Source organism: Ciona intestinalis, unplaced genomic scaffold (assembly GCF_000224145.3).
Source record: "Ciona intestinalis unplaced genomic scaffold, KH HT000120.2, whole genome shotgun sequence".
Classification (NCBI taxonomy): domain Eukaryota; kingdom Metazoa; phylum Chordata; class Ascidiacea; order Phlebobranchia; family Cionidae; genus Ciona; species Ciona intestinalis.
In genome coordinates, this window is record NW_004190442.2 from 58,304 (window position 1) to 84,919 (window position 26,616).

At 36.5% G+C, this 26,616-nt stretch overlaps 1 protein-coding gene across 3 annotated transcripts; it reads right to left on the reverse strand.

Annotated features, from left to right (window-relative positions):
* Window positions 1-253: 253 nt before the first annotated feature.
* LOC100185005 (nucleoprotein TPR) lies at window positions 254-24,770 on the reverse strand. 3 transcript variants are annotated; one of them, XM_018815950.2, is made up of 48 exons: window positions 24,575-24,770; window positions 24,307-24,411; window positions 23,832-24,002; window positions 23,595-23,656; window positions 23,221-23,376; window positions 22,842-22,985; window positions 22,325-22,493; window positions 22,008-22,080; window positions 21,804-21,945; window positions 21,118-21,210; window positions 20,598-20,810; window positions 19,970-20,380; window positions 19,521-19,726; window positions 18,987-19,125; window positions 18,587-18,709; window positions 18,081-18,242; window positions 17,561-17,665; window positions 17,116-17,298; window positions 16,659-16,817; window positions 16,242-16,386; window positions 15,885-16,018; window positions 15,197-15,283; window positions 14,726-14,876; window positions 14,206-14,435; window positions 13,561-13,665; window positions 13,019-13,234; window positions 12,464-12,633; window positions 11,897-12,059; window positions 11,588-11,650; window positions 10,896-11,084; window positions 10,514-10,612; window positions 10,184-10,279; window positions 9,594-9,692; window positions 8,995-9,175; window positions 8,518-8,568; window positions 7,712-7,938; window positions 7,321-7,476; window positions 6,813-6,908; window positions 6,573-6,668; window positions 5,692-5,794; window positions 4,972-5,138; window positions 4,581-4,656; window positions 4,003-4,172; window positions 3,196-3,370; window positions 2,715-2,869; window positions 2,079-2,134; window positions 888-994; window positions 254-399 (listed from the first exon to the last, which is right to left on the reverse strand). In XM_018815950.2, the coding sequence occupies exons 1-48, from the start codon at window positions 24,726-24,728 to the stop codon at window positions 341-343; spliced, it is 6,792 nt and encodes a 2,263-aa protein (XP_018671495.1). In that variant the 5' UTR covers window positions 24,729-24,770; the 3' UTR covers window positions 254-340. The 3 variants fall into 3 exon arrangements, with proteins under 3 accessions (XP_018671495.1, XP_026694646.1, XP_026694647.1); XM_026838845.1 differs by having other exon boundaries at window positions 4,563-4,656; XM_026838846.1 differs by lacking the exons at window positions 23,221-23,376; window positions 23,595-23,656; window positions 23,832-24,002; window positions 24,307-24,411; window positions 24,575-24,770 and having other exon boundaries at window positions 4,563-4,656; window positions 22,325-22,492.
* Window positions 24,771-26,616: the final 1,846 nt, after the last annotated feature.

The window sequence follows — 26,616 nt, forward strand, 5'->3', positions numbered from 1 at the left end:
TGGAGCAATTGCCGTTGAATGTCTTGCCTAAGGATAAATAAGTCTACGATAAACGGCCCCGCACGTAAACAAAGAACATTAAAAGAATTACAAAACCGTGTCCTCCCGACTCCCATGGACCGATGTTAATTGTTTAAAACACGATCAGGATATTTAGATTTTATGTGTTAAAGGTGTCCCATCTTACCCAATATCACTTTGCGCATTCAAAAATGCCCTGCCCATGGTTCAAATGACGCGATCAAAACACGACTAATGCAAGTGGTCGTTTATTTACATGGCAGAACAAGCAAGGCGGAATATTTACATTGGAAGTAGCTGTTGGTTGGTTGGTTGATTTTCAAGGTTGGTTTGACGTCGAAGGCGAGTTTGCTCCTCGACCTCGTGTACGTGGAGCGCCTGTGGGTGGATGGTGGTAACTTGTTTATACTCGCATGGCGGATAACAACAGTCGTTATAACACGGGTGTTGGGTTTCATACACCTCGTGCCCGCTTACAAGTTACCACGTATGTATTCATTTCTTTTCTCGTCCATTAAGTGGGAAACAAAAAACACAATTATTTAACCGTATCCTCACCACTTTAAAAGATTGTTGTTGTTTGTTTAAAACACAAATCTGGACATAGGGGGGTTTCGGTGCTAAATTCTTCGTTTACTACCAACGGGGATGATAAAGAAGAATGAAAGTATAAACCACCAAAGCCTAATCTACTACATCATAATACAACAGAACATTCCTCATTTTCCTTCATAATAAAATATAAATCCATACACTTCCATTAGGAACCACATAACAGTCGTCATAATGAACCCCCACTTAAATATCCCCAATATATTTTCGTTTTATCAACTTTGATTGACAGCCGGCAAAATGTTATCACATACCAATAACACGGAATCGTCGACGTCCACGTATAGTGTTGGTTGGGATGGTTGATGCTTCTCGTAATTCATTCGCCCTATCAACGCTGGGTGCGTTACTTGCTTCTAATCTATTAATATAATGTATGTTTAAACTACGAGCCAACTGTGTGGTGACTCAAATGCATGTTGTGGTATAGGATCTGCAAAGTAATATATTGATCACCCATTGTGAGTTACGTAACTTATTTATCCTCGCATGGCGGGGCAACGACAGTCGTTATAACACGGGTGTTTTGTTTCATACACCTCGTGCCCGCTTACGAGTTACCACGTATGTAACTTATTTATCCTCGCATGGCGGGGCAACGACAGTCGTTATAACACGGGTGTTTTGTTTCAAACGCCTCGTGTCCGCTTACAAGTTACCACGTATGTAACTTATTTATCCTCGCATGGCGGGGCAACGACAGTCGTTATAACGCGGTCGTTTTGTTTCAAACACCCCATGCCCGCTTACAAGTTACCACGTATGTAACTTATTTATCCTCGCATGGCGGGGCAACGACAGTCGTTATAACACGGGTGTTTTGTTTCAAACGCCTCGTGTCCGCTTACAAGTTACCACGTATGTAACTTATTTATCCTCGCATGGCGGGGCAACGACAGTCGTTATAACGCGGTCGTTTTGTTTCAAACACCCCGTGCCCGCTTACGAGTTACCACGTATGTAACTTATTTATCCTCGCATGGCGGGGCAACGACAGTCGTTATAACACGGGTGTTTTGTTTCAAACGCCTCGTGTCCGCTTACAAGTTACCACGTATGTAACTTATTTATCCTCGCATGGCGGGGCAACGACAGTCGTTATAACGCGGTCGTTTTGTTTCAAACACCCCATGCCCGCTTACAAGTTACCACGTATGTAACTTATTTATCCTCGCATGGCGGGGCAACGACAGTCGTTATAACACGGGTGTTCTGTTTCAAACGCCTCGTGCCCACTTACGAGTTACCACGAATGTAACTTTGTGAGTGATACCTTTTGGCTACATTTGTGTACAGTTATTATTATTTCTCTAATGTTGTCGCTAGTTTCGCGATGGGGTTATAAAGATGGTGTTTCGTGGAAGAAATCTTCGGGGATAAACAAGTTACATTCGCCCGCATAATATTATAACAGCCAAGATATATAAATAACATCAATAACTTACTCGTCGTTTTCTACATCTAGTTCTTCTTCTTGTATGCTACTGCTGACTGCTGCGTTCTGCGATATATGCGGGTACATACTAGTGTTATGTGTGTAAGAAGGAAATACATGTTGTACCAGGGGGGAAGAAACTGTAGCATGAAACATTACGAAACGTGTTTTAATTGGAAAACCAAACTTTAAAAAAGGGTTTTTAGATGTTAACAAAAAGTTTGATTAAAAATGTTAAGCAGGTGTCTTAAACAACTGTGTAATATTGTGCGACAGCTGAACACAAAACAATATCAGTGGTCAGTTGGTGTGGGGGTTTAACCATAAGGTACAGAAACTCACCAAGCTTTGCTTAATTACATTAGATATGTTAGGACTCATAATCTAAATCCTCTCAGACCAAAACGAGGTTGAATATATCAATATATGCTGATGACACTGGTCCATAGAGGACATACATTAAAGGGCTTTGGTGTTGGGGTAATGGGGAAACTCTGGTCTAAATTACTGTAGGACCTCACCCATATAGAATAGAATGTGCATATACAATGTTTGGGTAATGGGCCAACTCTGGCCTAAATCCCAGGTCCCATGGCATGCCTCACTGTAGGACCTCACCCATATAGAAGGTGCATACACTACATACCCCTGAAGTGGAAGGCAACAAATCACTTGTATCTACATTACTAATAGATGATTGTGCGATTACAGTGGATTGAGGGACGGGTGTTGTTGGTACGCTGCGGTTGTCTTCACCAGCACCAGCGAGATCCATCAGCGTGTTGTCCACTGTTCCTACACCTGGTGGAGCGGGTTGATTATTGTCTTTTTATTGGATGCATATATATATATATATATATAAGCAAAAAAAATTCTTCTTCTACCAAACAATATATATATATATATATATAATAAAAAATATAACAGATTCTGTAAAAAATAAAAAGTTCCTACAAAGAATAATCAACAAAGTAAAATACAACAACATTTGGTAAAACTTCTAAAAACAGACAATATCAAATTTATGACTGAAATTAAAGTTTTGTAAAAAAACTAAAAAATTGAAATTGCAAAAAATACCAAAAAAACAACAAATTGTTTTAAAAAACATGAGATATCTCTCGTACCTCCAGGGACAGGTTCGAATAGATTCCCAGATGAAAGATCTTCAAATCGGAAACGTATGGGTTGCCCCCCTGCATGGGGTACACGGGGAGAGCTGATCGCATGGTAACCTTCGTCGTGACGATGGGTTATTAAGGTGGGGGTACACGGGACAATACCGTCTCCATCCTCTGTGATCTGGAGGTATGAGGTGTTTAATGGTAATGTAATGGAGTGCTCTTCAACCTTTCCTGGGTTGGTAAACACCTAAAGTTGTTGCGACGAACTCATGCACCCCTGATTGCTTTAACGTAAAACTAATAACGTTTCGCAATCCAAGGGATGCAAGATATAAAATGCATGTAAAACTGTAGGAAAGTGGCTAAATTTGTAAAAAAAAAAGTTCAAAACTGAATATTAAAGCTGAAAATTGTTGAAGTTTGTGATGCACCCTTGCATACCCTTTGCACTGGTGCACCGTGCGGGCCGGTTGAAGAGTGCTGATGTACGGCAGAAACTTTGTGTAAAGTGCAATCCTTTACTATGCAAGGATGCAGAAGAATCCATTGTTGGATTATTTATATCAAAGATACAATGAAAATGTTTTATATGACGCTAAACGGCTAAACTTCAGTTATCTAACATGGTGTATTTAATATTAGGTGGATAAAGAATATGTTATCATCCTAAATTTACATAAACAACACTAAAACCCAACTCTGACTTATTCCCTGGTGTTCAGGTAATGGGTAAAAACGGGCTTTAATCGCAGACCCTCAAAGACCTCATCCATATAGAATATACGTTACAACGATATTGAGTAAACTAACAGAAGGCATCACAATTCCAGGTGTCAATGGTGCAGGTCCAGGTCGGCTTGGTATCCGAGGTCTAACTGATGGCTCCGGTTGAATAACGAGGAACGGTAGACTCGATGACGGGAAAGTCGGTTGCTCGACGCTGGATATGTTGGATACTGTGATCGCTGGAATTGTATCGCCTGCATGGGGGATTAGTATAGAGTTAAATATCTTCAATACTTCAGTGTATTTTGTATGTCACCGAAATATTAGCAGTGGAATTAGTTGTGACTTTATGATAAGGATTCGTAATAAACACAAACTTTTAATATCAATTTTTATTCTACAATTTGTTGGACTTCATTTCTGTTTGCTATGTTTTCTAGCACCAGATCCTTGATGTACATTAGCTTTGGAAAGTTTAAATCTGTAAGGCTTATACCCCGAAGAATAGTTGTAAATATTCAAGCCCAGAACCTTCAACCTTGTATCGACAAGTTGTAAGCCGTAGTTTCAGGTCTGTCAGGCTGAACTCCCCAAACCCAAATCTAGTTGGTGATTAAACTAAAGTTTCAAAATATCTGATCAACCATCATAAACATCTTTACTTTCATCCCCATCTTCCTCATCCGGTTGATCCTCTGCCTCAACATCAACTTCTTCATTCGCCATCTCTTCATCCGGCTGATAATTTTTGAGAGAAAATCATGAAAAATTAAAGTTTTTTAAAAATTTTTGTGAAAATAAAGTTTAAAAAAATAAGAAAAGAGTAAAAAAAATTATGAAAAAAAATTAAATTATGAAAAATGTAAGTTCGAAAGTACATTTGTCAGGAACAGAGTAATCATATATCAGAACAATATTCCACAAATATGCTGAAACATAATTTTAAAAATTCTTTCACATTTTTTTATGAAAATTTTAGATAAAATTTCGTTAAAATTCTTGCGAAAAATGACAACTTTTATGAAAAAAAAGTAAAAAAAGTATTTTAAAAACCTGATCTTCGAAATCGGTTTCCGAGTTTTCTTCCTCACTGGAAATAACGATCATTTCCTCCGCATCACCAGGATCAAGGGAGGACGTCGCGACTTCTTGTTGACGGGTGGATGAACTCGCAACTTGGAGGGAAGACTCCGTGTCGTCGTCGTCATCTTGGGGGTAATCTATATTAGAGGGGGTTAAGTTACAAGTGTTTTCTTATTGTATCAAATTTATATGTATGGTCCCCCCCCCTAACATATGCATTTATGTTATGCCTCAATGGTTTTGCCATTTTCAGTTTTTTCTGTCTGACTTTGTTGGTCGTTTATTCCAAACATTCGCTTGTGGTGTGGGCAGCTGTTGATAAATCAAACTATTTATATCAGTGGGGGTAAAACAAATTTGAATCGTAATTTGGTGATGGTGGTGTACAACTTGTATCTTAAATAAAATGAGCAACAGGTTCCACAGATGTAGCGTTTAACATCGGTGTGTTTATATAAACCATACACACATGTGTATTCAACACTTTATTCTCACGATCAATGTGTGTACTGTCTTTGTTTAGGTGAACAAACACAGGTCCATTCATGCAGTTTATGTTCATTATTGACGCACGGCAATCTTCGAATTTTTAATACTCGGCTCAAAAATTGCAGTTATAGATTGTAAAGATGATTTACACAAATACCAATATAGTTTACACAACAACTAAGTTAGCTCCACAAATATCACCATCCAGGTCATTTTCATCTTGAACATTATTTTCAACATCCAAATTTTCCGAAACATCGTTCTGTTGTGATTGGTCGGGTTGTCGTGCATCACTGATCAAGCTCTGATGTCATAAAGAACATTATAATGTTATAAAAAAAAACAATTTTATTAAAAAATTCAAATTTACATACGTAGTAACTTGTAAGCGGGCACGAGATGTATGAAACGGAACACCCGTGTTATAACGACTGTCATTGCCCCGCCAAGTGCACACATTCATCCAAACACACAACTACCACCGTACCCCTGCATATTCTGAATCACTGATCGTAATAACTGAATTTGTTTCGTTTTCAAGCTCTGTCCTGTCTCCTTTATTTTCAACGAGCGAAAATTGTCGGAAAAATGAGTTTCTTGTCTCGATCTTTGGAGTTCTGTTCCGTATCAACCTCACTTTTCCTCCAGGTAAGTTTCTATTCTCACTCGAAACTGACATCTGATTCAATATTTCATATGATCGTATGTTTGAATAAGAGACTGACGATGCTATTTCCGCGAAATATATTTCTTTAATACAACAATTGGTTGGATTTGATTTGTGTCAGCCGTGCATGAAACATTAAACCTAAGTAGATTCAGAGCTTTGGACCATTCACTGTAAGCCTGAACAAAATTACTTTGGCTAAACCCATGTTAACAAAATGTTGTATAAACCTACTCCACTAACTAAATATTCTCTCTCATTTTAATGTAAATAATAAACAGAAATAAAAAATCCATGTTTACAAAAATTTTCGAAGCAAATTAAAAGTCACTAACATAACAAAACGTTCTAAGAAAAAAATAAATTAACAATTAAGTATAATTATAACAATAACTTAACCAACTAAACCACGAACCTCAGAATCGTGTTGTTCGACCGTCACCGTGGAAACGCTCTCGCTCGATTGGTCGGGACTTCCCCGTTGTCGTTTCGGCAACGGTGCTACTGCCACCTGGTGATGAGTAATCGAGGTATTTAAAAAAGAATTACAACAAAAAAATATAATAAAAAATAGAAATTAAGACAAAAATTATAAATTCAAAACTAAAAAGCTGAGTGTGAAAATCCTGATAAAAATTCAGGGAATAGTTTCCACCTGTGCCTCCCTGCTGCTGCCTGGAAGAGTTGATGTTCTGGATGTTAAAGAAGGAGCAACATCTTCAACGTGATCATGACTTCTCTTCTGTCCTTGCTGGAGGAAAAATAAGATAAATTTAAACAAATTACAAAAAAATGTTGTGTATATATTAATATATATATATATAAAGAATTTATCTAAAAAAATACTAAACATGTTTTTAAAATTCCCCCTAATTCCTACAGCCATTAACCTTTGGCAACAAAATCTTTTCCCTCTCTGGAAACTTTTAAATTTGTATTTGTGGCTTAAAATTGGGAGAAAGAAAAAAAAAACATGGAACTAATTATAACACTTGTGTAAAAAATAAAAAAATACTTTAAAATATGACAAAAAAACATGAAAAATGAAAGTATATATTATATATTCTTAAAACTAAAAAAAACATGGAACAAAATATAGTATGCAAGAAATGGTGTCCAATAACATGTGATGTGGAAAGTATTTTACAATATGCGGCACTCACGTTATGGAAAGGCCTTGCTGTTGGGTTGTTGAGCGAGACTCCGGTGCTACTTGTGGCCCCTGTGGTTGCTACATTATGGGGGCCCGTGGACGATGGAGCGTCGGATTGTGAAGCGGAACTTACCACGACACTGGATGAAGCAACACGTGGCTGGTTCTGTCGATACGGGTTCGTTAATATGTAACGTTCAATATCTCTTTATTCGACCTATGCGCCGATCACACCATCGAGGGGAAAGTGAATGTCATTTAACAAAATGATCGACTCTCAAAAACACAGCGGTTCACGCAAAATATCAACATCATTACAAATAATATGCAGACTCGTATTTGCATAATAAAACATATATATATATTCAGTCTAAGCGGCATCGTCAGAATTCACAATTAACCTGGTCATTAGATTGGTTGGTTTGGTCATCAGATGAAGACACGATGGCTTGATCATTCTCATTCCCTTCGTTTCCTGGATCCCTTTGTTCCTGTGGTTGGGTGGGTAGTGTTGAACTGCCGGAACTGACAACATGCTGTTGCCTTGCAGGGCTCATGGGGTGCACGAACGCAGTGGCGTGACTGATTGCTGGAGCAACTGGCACTGATACAACAGATGGTTGGGAGACTGGGGAGGAAAAGTTGGTCATTTGAACTGTTATAATTTATTTGCACAAGATACATACTGGTGGCCTATTGTTAAAAAAGGTGGCCACACTTGTTATAAAGAGGTGGCCACACTTGGCATAAAGGTGGCCACACTTGGCATAAAGGTGGCCACACTTGTTGTAAAAAGGTGGCCACACTTGTTGTGAAAAGGTGGTGGCCACACTTGGCATAAAGGTGGCCACACTTGTTTTAAAGAGGTGGCCACACTTGTTGTGAAAAGGTGGTGGCCACACTTGGCATAAAGGTGGCCACACTTGTTTTAAAGAGGTGGCCACACTTGTCGTGAAAAGGTGGTGGCCACACTTGGCATAAAGGTGGCCACACTTGTTTTAAAGAGGTGGCCACACTTGTTGTGAAAAGGTGGTGGCCACACTTGGCATAAAGGTGGCCACACTTGTTTTAAAGAGGTGGCCACACTTGTTGTGAAAAGGTGGCAACACTTGTTATAAAGAGGTGTTTTAAAGAGGTGGCCACCCTTTTTTAACAAGTGTGGCCACCTATAGTACACACTTGTTATACAGATGGCCACACAACTCACCAACAGCTTGCGTTGAAGATGATGCTGCTTGTGGAACACTGGATACCACAACTGGAATATCAACATTTATCGTTAGGACAACTTTAAATATCACTTATCGGTTTAAAAATGTTTTAACAAAATTAAGAATTAGTTTTATTATGGTTGAGTTGATATTTTGTTGTTTGTGTTATTTATTTCTAGATTATAACTAAATTTATAAAGACGTTAAAGATGTTATGTCATATCATAATGTAGACTGTAGAGTGTATGTACCATTCATTATACCATCGCATATAACTGTCGACCTCTAGCGAAATTGCTTAAAAATCTTCATTTTTGTGCATATAAGTAAAATTTGGAAAACATTAAAGTGAAATATTTAGAAAAAACTAAAATGAAACAAAATAAGAAAACTTGAAAAGAAAAGAGTGTTAGAAGTAAAGATTAGTTTAACACGAAAGAATTAGTTTAAAAAACTCGCCACAATTTATAAACCTGGTCTTTCCACATCCTGTGCCTCTTGTTGTGGCTCGGGCATCACACGCGCGGTCCGTGTAACGCGCATCGGGGTGACTTGGTTGACACGTTGCCGCTGCGTGGTCGACCTTGTTTTACGAATCTCAGGTACTTGTGGTGGATGTCTACCCTCCAGTAGTTGCCGCTGTAATTCCTCTATCTGTGATGGTTTATATAGGGAGTTACATATATATAGTAGGGTGGGGGAAGATGGGACACATTTTCATTCTATTTCCTTGTGCCATTTGGTAGTAAAAAGAGAACATTAAAAGAATTATAAAACCGTATCCTCACGACTCCATTATTTGAATATAATGTGGTAAAGGTGAACCGTATTCCTAACCACACCATATGATGTGGCCGCTCAGTTAAAATATAAATATATATGTATATTGTATATGTGCGAGGGAACCACTGAAAAACATAGGGGGAGCACATTGTACGTTGCGCCGAGGGTAAAAATACACGAGTATAAAAAACTACACAGAAAAAAACCAAGGCATATCATGGAAACTTGGGTTGTAGGAAATATTTCACCCATTATTTAAGCCGCATTTTTAATATTTAAATATTTTCACCTTATTTTGAAGTTCAGTTCGTTGATCCGCCTCCGTTTTTCGATCAGCTTCCATTTTCTTCAGCTCATTATTCAGTCGCTCCCTTTCTTTGTTTGATTCCTAATGAAATATCAACTTTTAAAAATTTTTAATCCAAACTAGATTGAAACTTATCTATTAAATTATGACAATTCAAATAAAATGACAGCAAAAATGAATATCGATGTTCAGAATAGTTCCACGCCGAACTATCACATAATTAACATCGGCATTAAACTGTAAGCACCATAATTTCCAATCATGCCACGCTCACTATATTTGTGATATTCGTGTATAATTAAATTGTTTTCTTGCAGCATATTAAACAATGTCTTTCCAATAATAAGTAGCAAACATTCAACTGCACAGTAAGTAACACCTAAGTACAGACAAGACAGGGGTCTAAACAGAAAACGGGACTTTCTTTCACAACTGATTGAAAAGTAGTTTGGGGTAATGGGCCAACTCTAACCTAAATCCCTAGGTGATGGGGTAATGGACAAAATCCGAGTCCCAGGTCCATAGGGACATCCTCCATATATAAGAAAGCTTTCAATCACATTGATACGTACCTGATTATCCTTTCTCAACTTTTCTATTTGTGACTTTGCCAAACTTAACAAAGTGCTGAAGCGTTTCTCCTTTTCTAATATTTCATCCACTTGCTTCTATAAAGTACACAAATATGAAAAGTTTATTTCACATTTTCGGCAACTTTTGAAATACATCAGTTAATAAGATGTAGGTTTAAGAATATTATTAATAGTTTTGATTATTTATTGCTGGTTAAACATAGACTTTTTTGGTAGAAAATTTGCATTTAAACCCAAAATATGGATTAGTGGAATCCTGTTTAATAAAACACCATATTTACAAACATACAAACACCAATAACCACCAACCTTTTTCTCATCCAAGGCCACCTTCAAACTTTCCACTTCGTTCTTCAATCCTTCGTTTTCCGTCGACAAACCTTTCGATTCATCGTCAGTTTTCAAAACCTTGAAAAATAATAAACTTGAATAAAAAAAGTTAAGTCTACTAAACTAGATGGCTATTAAAAATCAAGTATTTTCATTGTTTAATAAACATAGATAAATTAACACAAATTTACATCAAATCATCTCTGCAAAATTTAGGAACTAATAAATAGCAAACCACAATAAATACACAACTTTTGTACCACAATAAACACACAACAAACAAGAAACACTTCATGTAAACATGTTGCATAAGAATATAAATTACTTTTACATTCCCATAAACCCCAACCCAAACACCCACGTTTTTCTCAACTTCTTCTTGCTTTGACTTCAATAGTTGGTTCTCCTCCCTCAACCTCCCAACCTCTTCCTCTATTTTCATCTTATCTTCCTCAGCTTTGGAGCATCTCTCCTCTGCTCTCTTCACAGCATCCGAATCTTCCGCTGCCACGGCAACCGCATCACCAGCAGCTTTTGCCTCCGCATCCATCTGGAACAATTATCAACAATAACAACGTATGGTATATAGTAGGGTGGGAAAAGATGGGACACCTTCAGTACATAATATCTAAATATCCTGATCATGTTTTAAACAATTTAACAACGTTCTATGGGAGTTGTAAGGATTTGGATTTATAAATCCCCCCACCCTACTATATAATATAAACATAAGGTTACTGGCTATATAGGAATTTAAACGCCACCAAATACACAAAAGGTGATCATACACCTAGAACCAAGGAAGAACAACAATACAAACACATGATAGATACTAAAGGTGGCGTCATCTTTTATCTGAATACCTGGCGAGGTAAATACTCTCCCGGGATGTGCCGAACCTTCCAGGGGTTCGAAATAGACCAACAACATGTTAACATGATATAAATATAAATCACTTTTATCTTGTAATGATGACATCAACATCTGGTAAAGTGAAGCACCCTGGGTGTTGGGGTGAGGGGTGAAAGTTTCCTTACAACTAAGTAAACTAACCTTCTGCTGCTTGGCGAGCAATTCCTCGTATTGAAGTTTAAATTTCCTTCCAACTTTTCGTATCTGTGGAACATATCATGATATGGGGAAATGGTATTTAACAGATGGTACGGTGGGGTAAGATGGTACATGTTTTCATTTTCATTTTCGTTCCATTTGATAGTTAACAAAGTTTATTTTCAGAATTATATAATTGATATTTGTTAAATGTTAAAAACAACATTAGAAAATATGGGATTTAGGTGCTAACGGTATCCCATCTTACCCCACAGTAAAATGACATCAGAAATAAATGTTAATAGATCATACCTTGCTCATGGTTTGCAGTTGTTTTTCAGCGGATTCTTTGAGATTCTTAATCTCGTCCTCCTTCGAAGCAACTTGTCCTTCCAAGGTTGTCGAGTTCAATTTAGTCGTTTGAAGGTTGGTTTGTAAGTTGCGTATTTGACCTTTCAATGCAGAACACTCGGATCTGTGAAAAATGTGGAATATTAAATGCATTGGTATATAATATAAGTCAACCATTCCAATTGCCAAGCACTTAACAGGAGTTTATCATAACTAAAGGACGCCAGGTTCAAGGCTTGACTCTGCTACAAATGTGAGTTTTGTGTCCTTATAAAACGCCCTTAACTACACGGTATTTACGACAGGCCATCCCTGGTTTAACAACTGTTGTTTAACAGCCACTAATTTAACCTAAAGATAAAATAAACAATCGTTCATAGATAAACATAATTAACTTCTGTATTAATTCTATCAAGATTTTCTATTCTATGTGCGAAGCTTTGTCAAGGACCTGGGATTTATACCAGAGTTAGGATATTACCCCAACACCCAAGTAAGACCATTACCCCACCCACCACCAACACATACTTAAGCTCTGTTAGTTCCGTGTTCATTGTCTCAAGATTTTTGGCCAGCGTTGTTTTCTCGTTGATCAACCTCCGATATTCCTCAGGATCTTGTCGTCGTGGTGATTGCGTCATCTGCTGGACTCTCTCCTTCCATCGTGTGACGTCGTCAGCGTAAGCTTTCTTCTCAGTCTAAGAGAACAAAAATTACAAGTATTTTTTTTGTAAATAAGTGTACTTTTTAGGAGGTTTTTTAAGATACATTGTCAATATTAGTAACAACCATATCTTTTAAAAAGATAACCTCATTTCTGTTTTGCAATTTACTAGTTTTCTTACAGACAGAACACAATCCTATTTATTTACAGCTTCAAACAGCTTTCAGTTTTCTTTAATAATAACCAACAATTTAAATCAAATAATAAGTTATTAAAAAACACAAATTAATATAAAAGTATTGATTATTTACGACTTTAGCAGCTGAATAATCACCTCTGTGCTGGGCCAAGTTTAACAATTGTGTCCAATTTAACTTTTCAGTTAAATATAAGTTTGAAACCCCCCAACCCCCCCTCACCTGTAGTGCGGCACAATGAGCCGATAATTCTCGATTCTTGGTTTGCAGTGGGGCAAGATCGGCTTGTAGACCTGACAACCTGGTATTGGTTGATCGAAGATCAACATCAAGTTGATCCCTCTCCTCCTGTAACAGCTTGTTCCTCTCTTCCACCGACCTCAGATGGGAGATCTCGCGTTTCAACGATTCGTGCTCCGATAGTTTAGATGATTGTTCCTGCAATTTAAAACAAAGGTACATAAACAATTTTTAAAAATTACATCCAAATTTGCCACTAATTCTGCCAAGTCTGTTTCTTTTGTGAACAAAATATTTATAACTTTAAAAAAAGTTCTAATTTTATAATATACCAATAGTTATGACTATTATCCTTGGTATTAATTGTTTGCATAAAACTGTTTGAAATAAATAAATGCAATTTGCTTGCAAACATGGAATATCAATTATGGAATAAATATGTATTGAGCAATAACAATCTTTGGTGTATTTCTATTATATTAGAAACAAAATGAATAAATTAGTTTGTAACAAAACATACATACCTCAACTTTAAGTTGTTGATCAGAGAGTTGTGTTTGTAGTTGTTTCATTTGTTCATCTGCATGTTGCAGCTGGTGTTTGCATCTTACCACTTCTGCTTGGACCAACTGTTGTGTATGGGGAATATTATAAATTGAAATCAACAGTAAAATAACATGTTACTTATTTAACAATGGTGTTCTGTTTCATACACCTCGTGCCCGCTTAAAGGTTGCCAGATATGTAACTTATTTATCCTCGCATGGCGGGGCAACGACAGTTGTTATAACACGGGTGTTCTGTTTCATACACCTCGTGCCCGCTTACAAGTTACCACGTATGTAACTTATTTATCCTCGCATGGCGGGCAACGACACTCGTTATAACACAGGTGTTCTGTTTCATTGTGTTCGCTTACGAGTTACCACGTATGTAACTTTGTGGGTGATTGTTTATCTTTGTGGCTGACAATTTAGGTTGGAGCAATTACCGTTAACTGTGTTGCTCAAGGACACAGACGCCAACAATAGTAGCAGCATGGAACTTTGAACCCAATACCTTTGGGTTACTGACAGGTGCGCTAACAGTGGGCCAGTTTAACAAACCCCCATAAATACGTACACATATATACTAATATAAACAAACAAATAGACATTTGAAACACCCACTTCACACTTAGTGTCCGAAATTTCCTTCTCTCTCCTCAAGAACTTGATCACATCGAGCAGCTGTTGGTTGGACGATCCAGCCCCCCCACCTTCTGCCGCAGCCACTGGGTCGCGAGAGGGGTAAAGTTTTTGGGGACTTAATGTTTTTGACACCTTGCTCTGTAGCTCCACCAACTGGCCACTCATGGTTTGTATTTGTGCGTGAAGTGTTTCGTTTTGTTTCTCAATTTCTAAAAGAAAGTTGAAACTTTGATTGTTTTAATTTCAATTTTTTAACTTTTTTTTCAAAATCTTTCATGATGCTACACAAAAATTAGAGGAGATGTTACGTTCGGAGCTAAGGTTTTGATTAGTTGCCATTTTTGTTACTTTTTTTAAAGATCTTACATAAAAAGATGCAAAAAATCCTAAAAAAATTCTAAACAAAGTTCTTAATTGATCAAAAAACGATCAAGATATGTGGGATATAGGTGTTATAGGCATCCCATCTTACCCCACAGCACCACACAACAACAATCACCTTGTACTCTGACAACTTGTTGTTGGTTTTCACTTTGTAGTTTCTCCTCCACACACTTCCAACTTTCCTCTTTATCTTTCAATGAATTCTCAGCTGCCGATAATTCCAACCGAAGTTTTTGATGCTCGGCATCGCTCGATTTCAATTTCTCCTGTTTTGGACAAACGTTTTTTTTGTCAATATCATATTTTTATAGGAATGTAATGATTAATAAAAAAGAAGGAATATATCTAGAATTTTCCTGTTTTGTAGAAATGTTATTCGCAGTAGGCTAGAGAAAGATGGTTCTCATTCTTTTTTCTCTTTCATTTGGTGGTAAATAAAGAACATTCAAATAATTATAAAACCGTATCTTCCCGACTCCCATAGACCGTTGTCAATTGTTTAAAACACAATCAGGAAATTTCAATATTTTGTGCTAAAGGTGTCTCGTCTTCCCATACCCTACTATATTACACGACATATTCTTACTTTGATCTGAATCAGTTCTTTCATGGCGTTTGAATGAAGGATCATCTCACGTTGATAGTTATCGTTTGCTTCTTCTGCTTTCGCCACCTACGTGTGTATTGAATATGTTACAAAGAGTCGTGTTTAATTTATCAATACAGTATATTCATCTAACAGCTTGGGTTAGGTAGAAAGCTATGAATATGTTTATTTGAACTTAGAAGTAATGTTTAGGTACTTACCATCTATCAAGAACCAAAGTTTTAGAAGAACTAATAGAGACTAAATATTCAAAATAATATAATGCGTTAAGCGAAACATAATACCTGTGCATATTAATAAGTATTGATGTTTATAATAATTGATGTTTATTTTGATTAAGCTTAGTGAACTTGGGAGAAATTGGTAAGCACAATTTAATAAAATAGTAAATTCATATGCCACAAATACATGGAAATTGTTAACTGTTGATTTAACCAAAAGAATAAATCGTTAAATTGAATAATTAGAATGATATAATGTTATAAGTGAAATCTAATATAAAGGTGTATATTGATATATATAAGCATACAATAACAACAATACATATACAGCAGTAATAAGTAACATTATTTACATTGTTATAAAGACCAAATAAACAGAATATATAGATTTATTCAACAATATAAGTAATACATATATACATGTAACACATTATTATAAACATCACCTGTTGGCTTCTATCCTCACGAGCGATCCGTTCATTGGTGATCGCCTCCGTTGTTCTTCGCATGGAAGATTCAAACTCTGATTGCACGGATACGAGTTGCTTGCGGAGGTCTGCTGTTTGGCGCTCTACTTCGCCTGGAGTTTTATTGTAGGTGGAAAAGTAAAAATATCACAGTTAAAAATATTATTATTGAAAAAAATATGAAAATTACCATGATTGAAAAAATATCATGGTTGAAAAAATATCATGGTTGAAAAAATATCACGAGGCAAATATTGTAGAGTAACGCTAACATTTCTCTCACACAGTTATAGTGCTTGAAAAAATATGTAATTAGTATTTAAATTTATATTTTACCAGTCATTGTATATTTCTCCATCTTTAGCGATTGGTGTTCTTCTTGTAGCTTGGCTAAGTCCTGTTCAAGTTTGGTTTGTTGTTCGTTTGATTGTTGCAGTCGAGTTTCAAGTGTGGTCATCAGCTCCTTGTTGGATGAAGCAGCCTGTGTGTGGTGTGTTGTTATGTAAAGATAAACAACAACAATTACTTTACAATATTTATTTCATGCTATTAACTTGCTATTTAAGTCACCTGCTATAATACTTAATAAAACCACATTATATCCCATATTTCCTAATCGTGTTTTGAACAGTTAACAACAGTTTTTTCAAAGTTGTGATTATTAGAATATATAAACAACCTAATGGGATCCGTAAACAAAATGAAAGCATGTCCCATCTTACCCCTCAAAAACAACATATATAAAAAACTTACTTGTCTGAGTGAATCTTCGGAAGCCGATGCCACCTCTTTATAATGGTCGGCGTGACGACGAGCTTTCTCCAGTCGTGTGGTGAGGTTGATGATCTCGTCCGACTTTTGTTTGATCTCTCTACGCAGCTGGAGGAGTGATGTAGTGTCCTCATCTGTGTCCTGATGGAGGTGTATGGATGATTGTTATTTAACTTATCGCGGGACAACGACAGTCGTTATAACACGAGTGCTCTGTTCCATACACCTCGTGCCCTACTTACAAGTTACCACGTATATTTTTCTTTTCTGTAAGACTGACAATTTAGGTTGGAGCAATGTTTTTAAGTGTCTTGTCCAAAGACACATAGGCCCATAATGGTAGCAGCGACGAGCTTTGGAAAACTTCGTCCTATTTGCAATCCCGCATCATATTCATCACAAATATATGTTCGTTCAACAAACAATATAATTCATTTACCTCTCCCCCCAAACTAGCAAGCCTCTCCTCAACAATTTGTAACTTGGTCTCAGCTTCCATTTTATCCTGATCCAAAGTTTCAAGGTCAAGTTTCGTTTGTTTCAAATCTTCCGATAACTTGTTTGAATTCATCTTCTCATTTTCGAGCGCCTTTTGCAACACCTGCAGTTGTTTCTCTATGCTCTAAAAGTAAAATAATAAAATTGGGTAAAAAACAAACCCATTGACATTAAAGTACTAATACCAACAATGCCAATATTACAATTCAAACAAAACATTTCTTTCTTTTTTTTATTAAAAAACATCACGTTTAAAACATATATATACTAATTTTTTTACTGTTTAAAACCAATGTAACAAAACAGTTATTAAAAAAACTAATAAATAAATTTAACACTTTAAAAATATTGAAAAAAATTATTTAAAAACTTTACGAGCCCCATACCTGTACAGCATCTTGTTTCTCCTGTGTGACATCATTAACCCTTTGTTTCAAAACAATCAACTCCCGATCCTGAGATTCCAATCGACTGTGGAGTTGTGATCGGACCTAGGTGATGAATATGTGGTTTATTCTATATGGGTGAGGTCATACAGTAAGGCATGCCATGGGAGCTCGGATTTAGGCCAAAGTTGACCCATTACCCCAACATTGTATATGCACATTCTATTCTATATGGGTGAGGTCCTACTGTGAGGCATGCCATGAGACCTGGGGTTTAGACCAGAGTTGGCCCATTACCCCAACATTGTATATGCACATTCTATTCTATATGGGTGAGGTCCTACAGTCAGGCATGTCATGGGACCCGGGAAAGTTGGTTCATTCTTATATAACAACAACAAGGCTAATCTGGCCTAAATCCTTGGTTGTTGGGGTAATGGATGAACTCTGGTTTAAATTCCAGGTCCTCAACAAAGTCCTCACATAGAATAGAATGTGTTATAAGCATTGCAATTCTTACTTCAAACGCTTGTCCTTCCATGCTTTGCTGCATCTTCTGCAAGTTGCTCAACAACATAGATAAGTTGCTTTGCTCTCTTTGTAGTGATTGGTTCTCCGCGTTCAACCGATCCTCGCATCTCTTGCTGATGTCAAGCTGACTCTTAATGGAGTCGCATCTCGACTGTGGGGATTTTTTAATGTAAATTAAAACAGTTAAGTGTAACATAGTAACCATGGGTGCAAGCTTGAAAATATGGGGGGACACCAATATTTTTATGTAAATTAAAGCGAGTAATATAAGTGTTGAGAAAACAAGGGGTCACAGCGGTCGATTAAAAGTACAAAAGGTTTAAAACACCAATTTTTACGTAAAATCCTATCTTCACCTTTGTGTGTACATACATTAACACATATATATATATATTCACACATGCATTACCATATGAAACATTCTATGAACAAAAAGACAACAAGTATATATTCGCACTTGTAGATCGGCTACAACATGTAAATATGAACAATCACCTGATATTTAATGGTGAGTTCTTGCGCCGAATGCAACTCCATGTTAAGGTTACTTATCGTACGTTCATGTTGTTGCATGGCGCTGTATAGTTGTTTGTTCTTTTCACGCAAAACATCACATTCCTACAAACAAAAAAAATGTTGTTTGTGGTTAAAAATACAAAAATAAATAAATATATGTATTTATATATATATATATATGTAATAAATAAAAATATCATCCACTTCCCTGCAAATTAAAAAAAAAGGTAAAAAAACTATTATTGATTCAAAACTTGGACAACGAACAGTGTTTGGATCAGTTGCCTGTTAGCAGAATAATAACGATACCCCACCCCCCCACAGTACTATGCAATATATTATATTCTGTACATAAAAACCATAGCAAAAGAAAACCAACCTTTTTAGAACTTTCTTCATTCTTTTTAACCATCTCGTATCTCTCCTTGGAAAACTCCACCTGTGCCTCCAGTTTACCGTTGGATATTCGGACTTCGGATAATTTAGCTTGAAGGTCTTCCTGCTTGTCTTCATACACCCTGTGTATATTTGGGAAAATGAATAGAAGGCAGAAGAATATTTTCTTTACATTAGCATTGAAGCTATTATGTCACGATATTACCCTATTTGCATGGTTACTATTATGCGCGTAAGTACCTGCATATTTACTTGCGAAAACAAAGTTAACACGCATATCGTCGTAAGCTTGTTATCTGCTGTAGAAGGTTGGTTGTTACACTATGCTATTCGCATCAATATTTTACCATTCAAAAAGAGCATATTACTATTCAACACAACGTGGTATACTGCGTAACAATGTTGCAATCACTTCTAGTATAGTTGTTAAGCGTTGTGTATGTTTCCATCATCTACTATTCCTCACCAGTGACTTGTCATTTAATAGTTTAAGGTAAAAAAAATATTAAAATCTTACTTATTATTCTTGATGACATCTACTTTATATTCGGCGTATTCATCTTGAAGTTGAAGCAAAGCTTTCTTGGTGGTTTGTGGGGATCCAGTCTCATGGGGGGTGGTTGGCTTCCCTGGAGTAGCAGGGGTGGAGATGGATGTTGCGTTCATCATGGATTGGTCAACGAGGAGCGAGGGGCTTGCGAGAACACTAGGGGGCAATCCACTCTACATAGAAATCCAATATTGTTAAATCTATTGCATGTGGGTGAGGTCTTACAGCAAGGCATGCCATGAGTTCTAGGATTCAGACTTATTATATTATACTCTATTTTAAGCAAGTGAGCCTAAGTTATGTTTATGCCAGAGTTTCATTACCCCAACATTGTATATGTAGTATGCACATTCTATTGAATGAGGTCCTACAGTATGAGTGAGGTCCTTCCCCATTTAACCTTAAGCTCAACTTACTTGTGGGTTTTGTGCAAGCAACACGCGATACATATCTCTTTGTCTAACAATCCCTTCCACCAACAACGACTGTCGTGTTCGGTCCTCCTTCAAATGCATCAACTCGTCTTTTACAACCTCCAGTTCCTCCTGAAGCTCCCTGCTCCTCACATCGATCCCCTCCACCTCCGCCTCCTCCTGTTTATCACTCAGCTCCCGGATCACTTTCAGCAGCTTCTTGTTTTGCTCCTGGAGTTCTCCGATGTCCTTGAAAGTGACGAGAGTTTGCGATATAAGTTCGGAAGAGCTGCTGACATCGTTACACGATCCATCTTCATTCACGACAAGGAGCGATTTATCTCCGATCTTCTGAGGAGACATGTTGACTCTTCTTCCTCGCAATTCTTCTACCTCTTTAAGCAAGTAACGAACCTGGTAGAAAATGTAAAAGTAAGAACACAACAAAACACACAACAATTTTTTATTAATTTTGTCACGGTAATCGGTAAGTATATATATTTTTAGAAAATAAAATATCTTTATTTCAAATTCAAATGTGTCGCAAAAACCTGGACCTTTCCAACAGTCCCCTAAATTCCAGAATGAATTTAAAAAAAGATATTTATTTGAAAAGAACAGCAGTTCTCACTTGTTTTGAAAGATCGGCTGTCTCTTTATTATAACGTTGATTCTCCCGAGTCAGATGACCAGCTTTACGTTTTGCATCGTCAGCGTCTTGTCTCAACTGGTGGAACTCCATGGCTGCTTCATCGGTTTGCGAGGTCAGTTGGTTGATAGTTGTGAGGGCACGCTCATAATCCTCGCGCTGACGTTTCAATATTGGAGCCTTCGCGTTCAATTCCTGAAGAAGAAAATTAGAGACAGGATAAATTAAAGAAACAATATGCACTGACTAGTTTTCTTTGCCATAGCTTTTTGAAAGCTTTTTGCCAAATATATTGCATTTGTCACATTAATCAATGAAGTTCCCATGTTTGACAACTATGGATGTAACTGTATTTTAACAATGTCGCCTCCAAGTTTGTTAAAAATATGTTGTGTATATCAACGAGTAAAGCTACTATCACAGCATGCAGACCCATATACATGCACAATACTGTGGCTATGTATACTGTATTACTTTATACAATTGTATTTAGGCACAGCACCTCTAATATAGAATCCATGGCTTCGTTCAATCTTTTATTTTCCTCCTTTACAACCTCAAGTTCATCAGATTGTTCAACATATTGTGAATATATCTACAGATAACAATGTAACAGTTAAGGTATATAAATATGAAACTGCCTACAGACAGCAAATACAGATAAGCCCCCTGGGCCCTGATAATATCAAACCCACATCTTTATATCTCATTGAAACAGCAGGTAATTATGAAAATAAAATTAACCAGAGTTTAAATAGAAGAATGTAACTGCATCACATTTCATGATTTAGTTAAAACGCTCTGGACTCTACATTTTGAGATTCAATCAGGTTTTGCATTTCTTTTGTAAAATATTCATACAGTTACATACGTGGTAACTTGTAAGCTGGCACGAGGTGTATGAAACAAAACGGGCGTGTTATAACAACTGTCATTGTCCCGCCATGCGAGGATAAATAAGTTACATACATGGTAACTTGTAAGCGGGCACGAGGTGTATGAAACAGAACACCCGTGTCATAACGACTGTCGTTGTCCCGCCATGTGAGGATAAATAAGTTACATACATGGTAACTTGTAAGCGGGCACAAGGTGTATGAAACAGAACACCCGTGTTATAACGACTGTCCTTTCCGACAACGCGAGGATAAATAAGTTACATTCATTCATATCACACAAGTTACGCACCTGTGTCAGTGTCATCCCAGATTTAATAAACTTGCTCGTCATCGCAGCGGTTGGGCACATCTCCGCTAACTCATCGTGACTTAATTCTCTTCGTTTGCTGGCAGTGATCATATCATTCGCTGTTTCTAATTCTTTCTTCAATCTATAGTAAGAAAACAACTGTATAAGCTCATGTTTGAACGCAGGAACAAATATAAAACATACCGTTCTATTTGAATGGTCTGTTCTGTGTTTTGGGTTTCTATTTCGTTCAACTTTGCTTGCAAAACATCATTTCCTGAGTGGAAAATATTATAACTTTAGTTTGTTAGCGCTGTTATGTTAAGGTTTTTAATATGATTAAAAATAAAGGCGGGATATCTAGTCCTTTGTTTTTAAATTTGCCATTTATACTAAGGTTTATTCAATATATTTTCATGCTTTCCAGGATTAGTTTAATTAAATATAATATCAATTTTTTAGAGTAATTTACACAATGGTAAGCTATGCATTAAATATAAATTAACCCAAACGTTTCTTACTTTCTGCTTCTGATTTGACGATACTTTGCAATTCTTCAACAGCGGACAACAATTCCTCTGCCTTCCTCTCCCCATCTTCAGCGGACGACTTATACAACTCAGCTAAGCGTGTTTGGGATTGAAGTTCACAACGATGAAGTTCTTCCATGGATCGGTGATCCTCGTCTGCCTGTAATTCATGAAGATATTTGTTGTAATTTGTATATAATGCTCATAGTATGGCAGAACCTATAGCTGTAAACAAAAGAGTCACAGGTATTTAAAATACAGGGGGGGGGGCAGGGGATAGTTGGACCTCATTTCCATGAAACAAATCTAACTTAATAATTGCAGTTTTTCCTTTTTTATTAAAACAGACGGTGTTATCATGTGTTTGTTTTTGGTAGAAGAGTAAAATATTGTTGTGTTTACTATTTACTGTTCGTTGTAAAATAAGGTCTAAACATGTTTTTTTGGGAACAGGGTGTTTTTTCTTCTTTTTTTAACAACAGAATAACAAAACCATTTGTTTAGCAACCTTGGTGGATTTTTCGAGCATCTTATTGAGTTTGTCGGACATTGTAGTTTCATTGGTTTTAAGATTAGTAACAATTTGTTTAAGTTGATGATTTTCGTTTCTGTTCATCTCCAATCTTCCCTGCAGCGATACTATTTCATCGCCCTGTGCAATAAATAACCACGTTGATAAAAATAAGAAACTATTTGGAAATATGTCACAACTTTATATTTTCAAGCATGTATAAATATGAATGGTATTACTGCATATAATGCAACGCATGCATAATACATAAAATGAAGCTTTGATCATTTCTTAGAAAATTTCTTCCAAAATATAGCAGCTTTTTTAACACATCAGCAGACACACATTACTACTGCCAACATTCCACACAATTTACTTTTTCTTTCCTCAAAGCAAGCAGTTCATTATTTTTCTCGGTCAACTGTTGGTTAATAAGTTGATTCTCGCTCGTTAAAAGTTCGTTTTCTTGTTCCACCCTCTTCGAATGATAATGCTCGGTGACATTTGAACTTGATAATTCATCAAGTTTTATCTGGAAATTAAAATGTAAAGAATAAAAGAAATAACTTTCAATAAATTCCACGAAGTTAGCTCTGATCTGGTGCTCATTGCTTCTTTTGCAAAGACTAGTGATCCCATTTAGACGAAATATATATCTAATACAACAATTTGTTGGACTTGTGTCTTTTTATAGCACCAGATCAGGGTAAGATTTGTGGAGTTTATTTTTTTTTTTCAAAGATAAATTACCTGCAATTCATTCTTCACTGAAATGGCTTCACTCATTCTGTCAGAAAGTGTTTTCCATTCGTCTAAAATAACAATTAGGTGCATGGTAATAAATGGGTGTCATCTTCAACTATTTATCTAGTATAGAATCAAATATAAACTAAAATAAAATGAAACCTAGAATAGAATTAACTCAATGAAATATTAAATATATAGATATATAAAGAAAAAAATATATATAAAAAAACAATCAACTACCATTTAATCTTGTAATTTCCAAATCTCTTTTTTCAATCACATGTTGCAGATTCATCCGCTCTTCATCCCATCCCTCCGTTATTCGTTTCAACGAAGTTATTTTCATCCTGGCTTCGTGAACCTCTTGCTCTAACGCTTCACATTTACGCTCGGATTCCAACTTGGCAGTTTCTAAAAACACAAACGGTTATTATATCAAATGATGTGTATCGATAAAGCATGTATTTAGATGTTTTTTTTATGTTTTCAATATGAACGAATTGAAACCATTTTTCCAGATTCATTCAAACACAGGTGTTCTGTTTTATACACCTCGTGCCCGTTACTAGTTATCACGTATGTAACTTATTTATCCTCGCATGGCCGGGCAACAACATTCGTTATAACACGGGTGTTCTGTTTCATACACATCGTGCCCGCTTAAAGTTACCACGTATGTAACTTTGTGGGTGATTTGTAACAAATAAGTTCCCACCAAGACTCTTGCATTGCTCAGTTGACTTTGCGAGCATCGAGGCCTCATTATTCAACCTTGTTCCGCTTTCAATCAACTTCTTGTCCAGGTCGTAACATTTTTGTTCTGATTCAAGTAAGAAAAAATATGTTTGTATATATATATCAATATCCGTTTTATAAAATAAATATATAATTTTACAGTTTATATTTCAACACAGGTGTCCTTTATTATGCATCTTTAATAAACATTTCAGTTTAACTGTTTAGTCAGCATTTTAATAACAAACCATAGTCAGCTTTGAGCTTCTGTATTTTTCCTTCCAATGCGACAGCATGCTCCTGCTTGGATTTCAAATGTTTTTCAAACTTGGAGCTTTGTTCTTGTGACAACGAACTTAAATCTTCCTTAGAGAAAACTTGAAGCAATAAATCTTCGTCCATGGTGACGCATTAATGGCACAAATCATTAGTAACAATATATCTAAACACGATAAGTATATTAATTATACAATAGCGAAGATCATATTATTTAAACAACAAAGAGAAGGGAATTATAAATTATAATTAACAACAAAACGACAGTTGTTAAAACACGCTATGGATTAAAAGATGTAATTAAGAGCGTTTTTTTAAAAGCGTGGCTGGTAAACCAAATAAACCTAACTAAAACTTTAATTTACCAAAACACGCAATCCAATTTAAAGATATGCCGCCGATTTTCGCTGTGTGCCACATGGAATACAGTTGTCAATTGTCATGGCGTTAGAGACGCCATGTTTGTTTTCCGTGGCTCCAAATCGTGTTGACGCCACGTATTTTAAGATGGTCCCCAAACTTGTAAAACCAGACGAAACGTTATTGTTGAAATACATTAATTTGACCAATAGTCACATACTTAATGGGCGATGCAGCAAGTCATAACATAAATTTGTATTTGTGTCCCCGAATACATACACCAGGAAATATTGGATTTAGGTGCAAACGGTATGCCATTTTACCCCACAGTACTCTATACGATTGTAGCGCTCGCCTCGTAACCGTAGCATATCTGCTTTGATGCCAATAACAATGTGACCATGTGTGCCCTCATGTACTTAGCGGACAGTGTTCCAACCGATTGGTCACTAATGAAATGTTTTCGAAAAAACATAACTGGTACGCGGGCACGAGGTGTATGTACCAATGAAATTGGGTGCGTGCTGTAACAACTATCGTTGCCCCGTCACTCTAGCATGAATATAGTAATTGTCATTTTTTATTCGTGCTTTGTTTTTTACCAGGCGTGGCGTACCTTATATTCTTTGCAAAGTGCATCTGACATTATTTAATAAATTCTTTGCGAAAAGTTAAATTTCATAACGTCAGATCTAATTTGAATTTAAATAATATTAATCAGTACATGCATTATAAATTCATTATAAAGTTTGGCGCTATAATGTAAATTCAAAGTCAATAAAACTCGACGACTTTTATTCAAATAACCTGCCATAAATACGCGTTATTATTATAAAGATGGCCAACTCTAATACAGTACTGTGGGGAAAGGACACCAGCTGTAGCACATAATGTCCAAATATCCTGATCTTGTTTTAAATAATTAAAAGCGGCCTATGGAAGTCTTGAGGGCACGTTTTTTTATAATTCTTTGAATGTTTTTGTTTACTGGCAAATGGGACGAAAAATTGGACGGAAATGCTGTCCCATCTTCCCCACCCCATTATATGTTCCAGCATCGGCATGGTATACACTAATTAGGCATGCACACATGTCTCGCGGTTCTAATTTCTTGGTTAATTCTTCTAGGAGATGTTTGTTGGAGTATTGATTTCACTTCGCAATCGATACGAGTTCTTGAAAGGAGAAAATAAAGAAAAAAATCCCGCGGAGTAATTAAGCCGCGCGAGGTTCAAACTCTTCGGTTTTAATTCAATTTCTTTACTTTGATTTCTTTGCGCGCAGGTAGGCGGAAAATTGGTGTGATTTTGACAAATTCGATAAAAACTAGATTTTCAATGATTTTTTACCTCGGGTGCGCAAAACATGACGTCAGCAGCTTGCAAACGCGTGTGGCGGTTAAAAGGGGATTGTTACGCAGTTGTATCTACATGTATATATAGGTGAGGGTCGGTATAGAAGGTTGTTACACGTTGTTAAAAGACGAGTTGGTGTCAGGTGCCGGGTGTTAAGACACTAAACAAGAAAACTTTTTGAACACATGACTTTCAAGTGTTTATACCATAGGGTTGAATTAAATATTCATAGGATTGTTGAATTGTTTAAGTGCTTTAATTATAATCAGTAATATAAGTATATAAAGTCAGACGCGGAA

Coding starts and splice junctions, on each gene's coding strand:
- LOC100185005 (XM_026838845.1), bottom strand. CDS start 24,728: ATGGACGAAGATTTATTGCTTCAAGTTTTCTCTAAGGAAGATTTAAGT. Junction 16,818..17,115: donor TTGCTAGTTTGGGGGGAGAG/GTAAATGAATTA, acceptor CACCTCCATCAG/GACACAGATGAGGACACTAC. Junction 7,939..8,517: donor ATCTTCAACGCAAGCTGTTG/GTGAGTTGTGTG, acceptor TTTCCTCCCCAG/TCTCCCAACCATCTGTTGTA.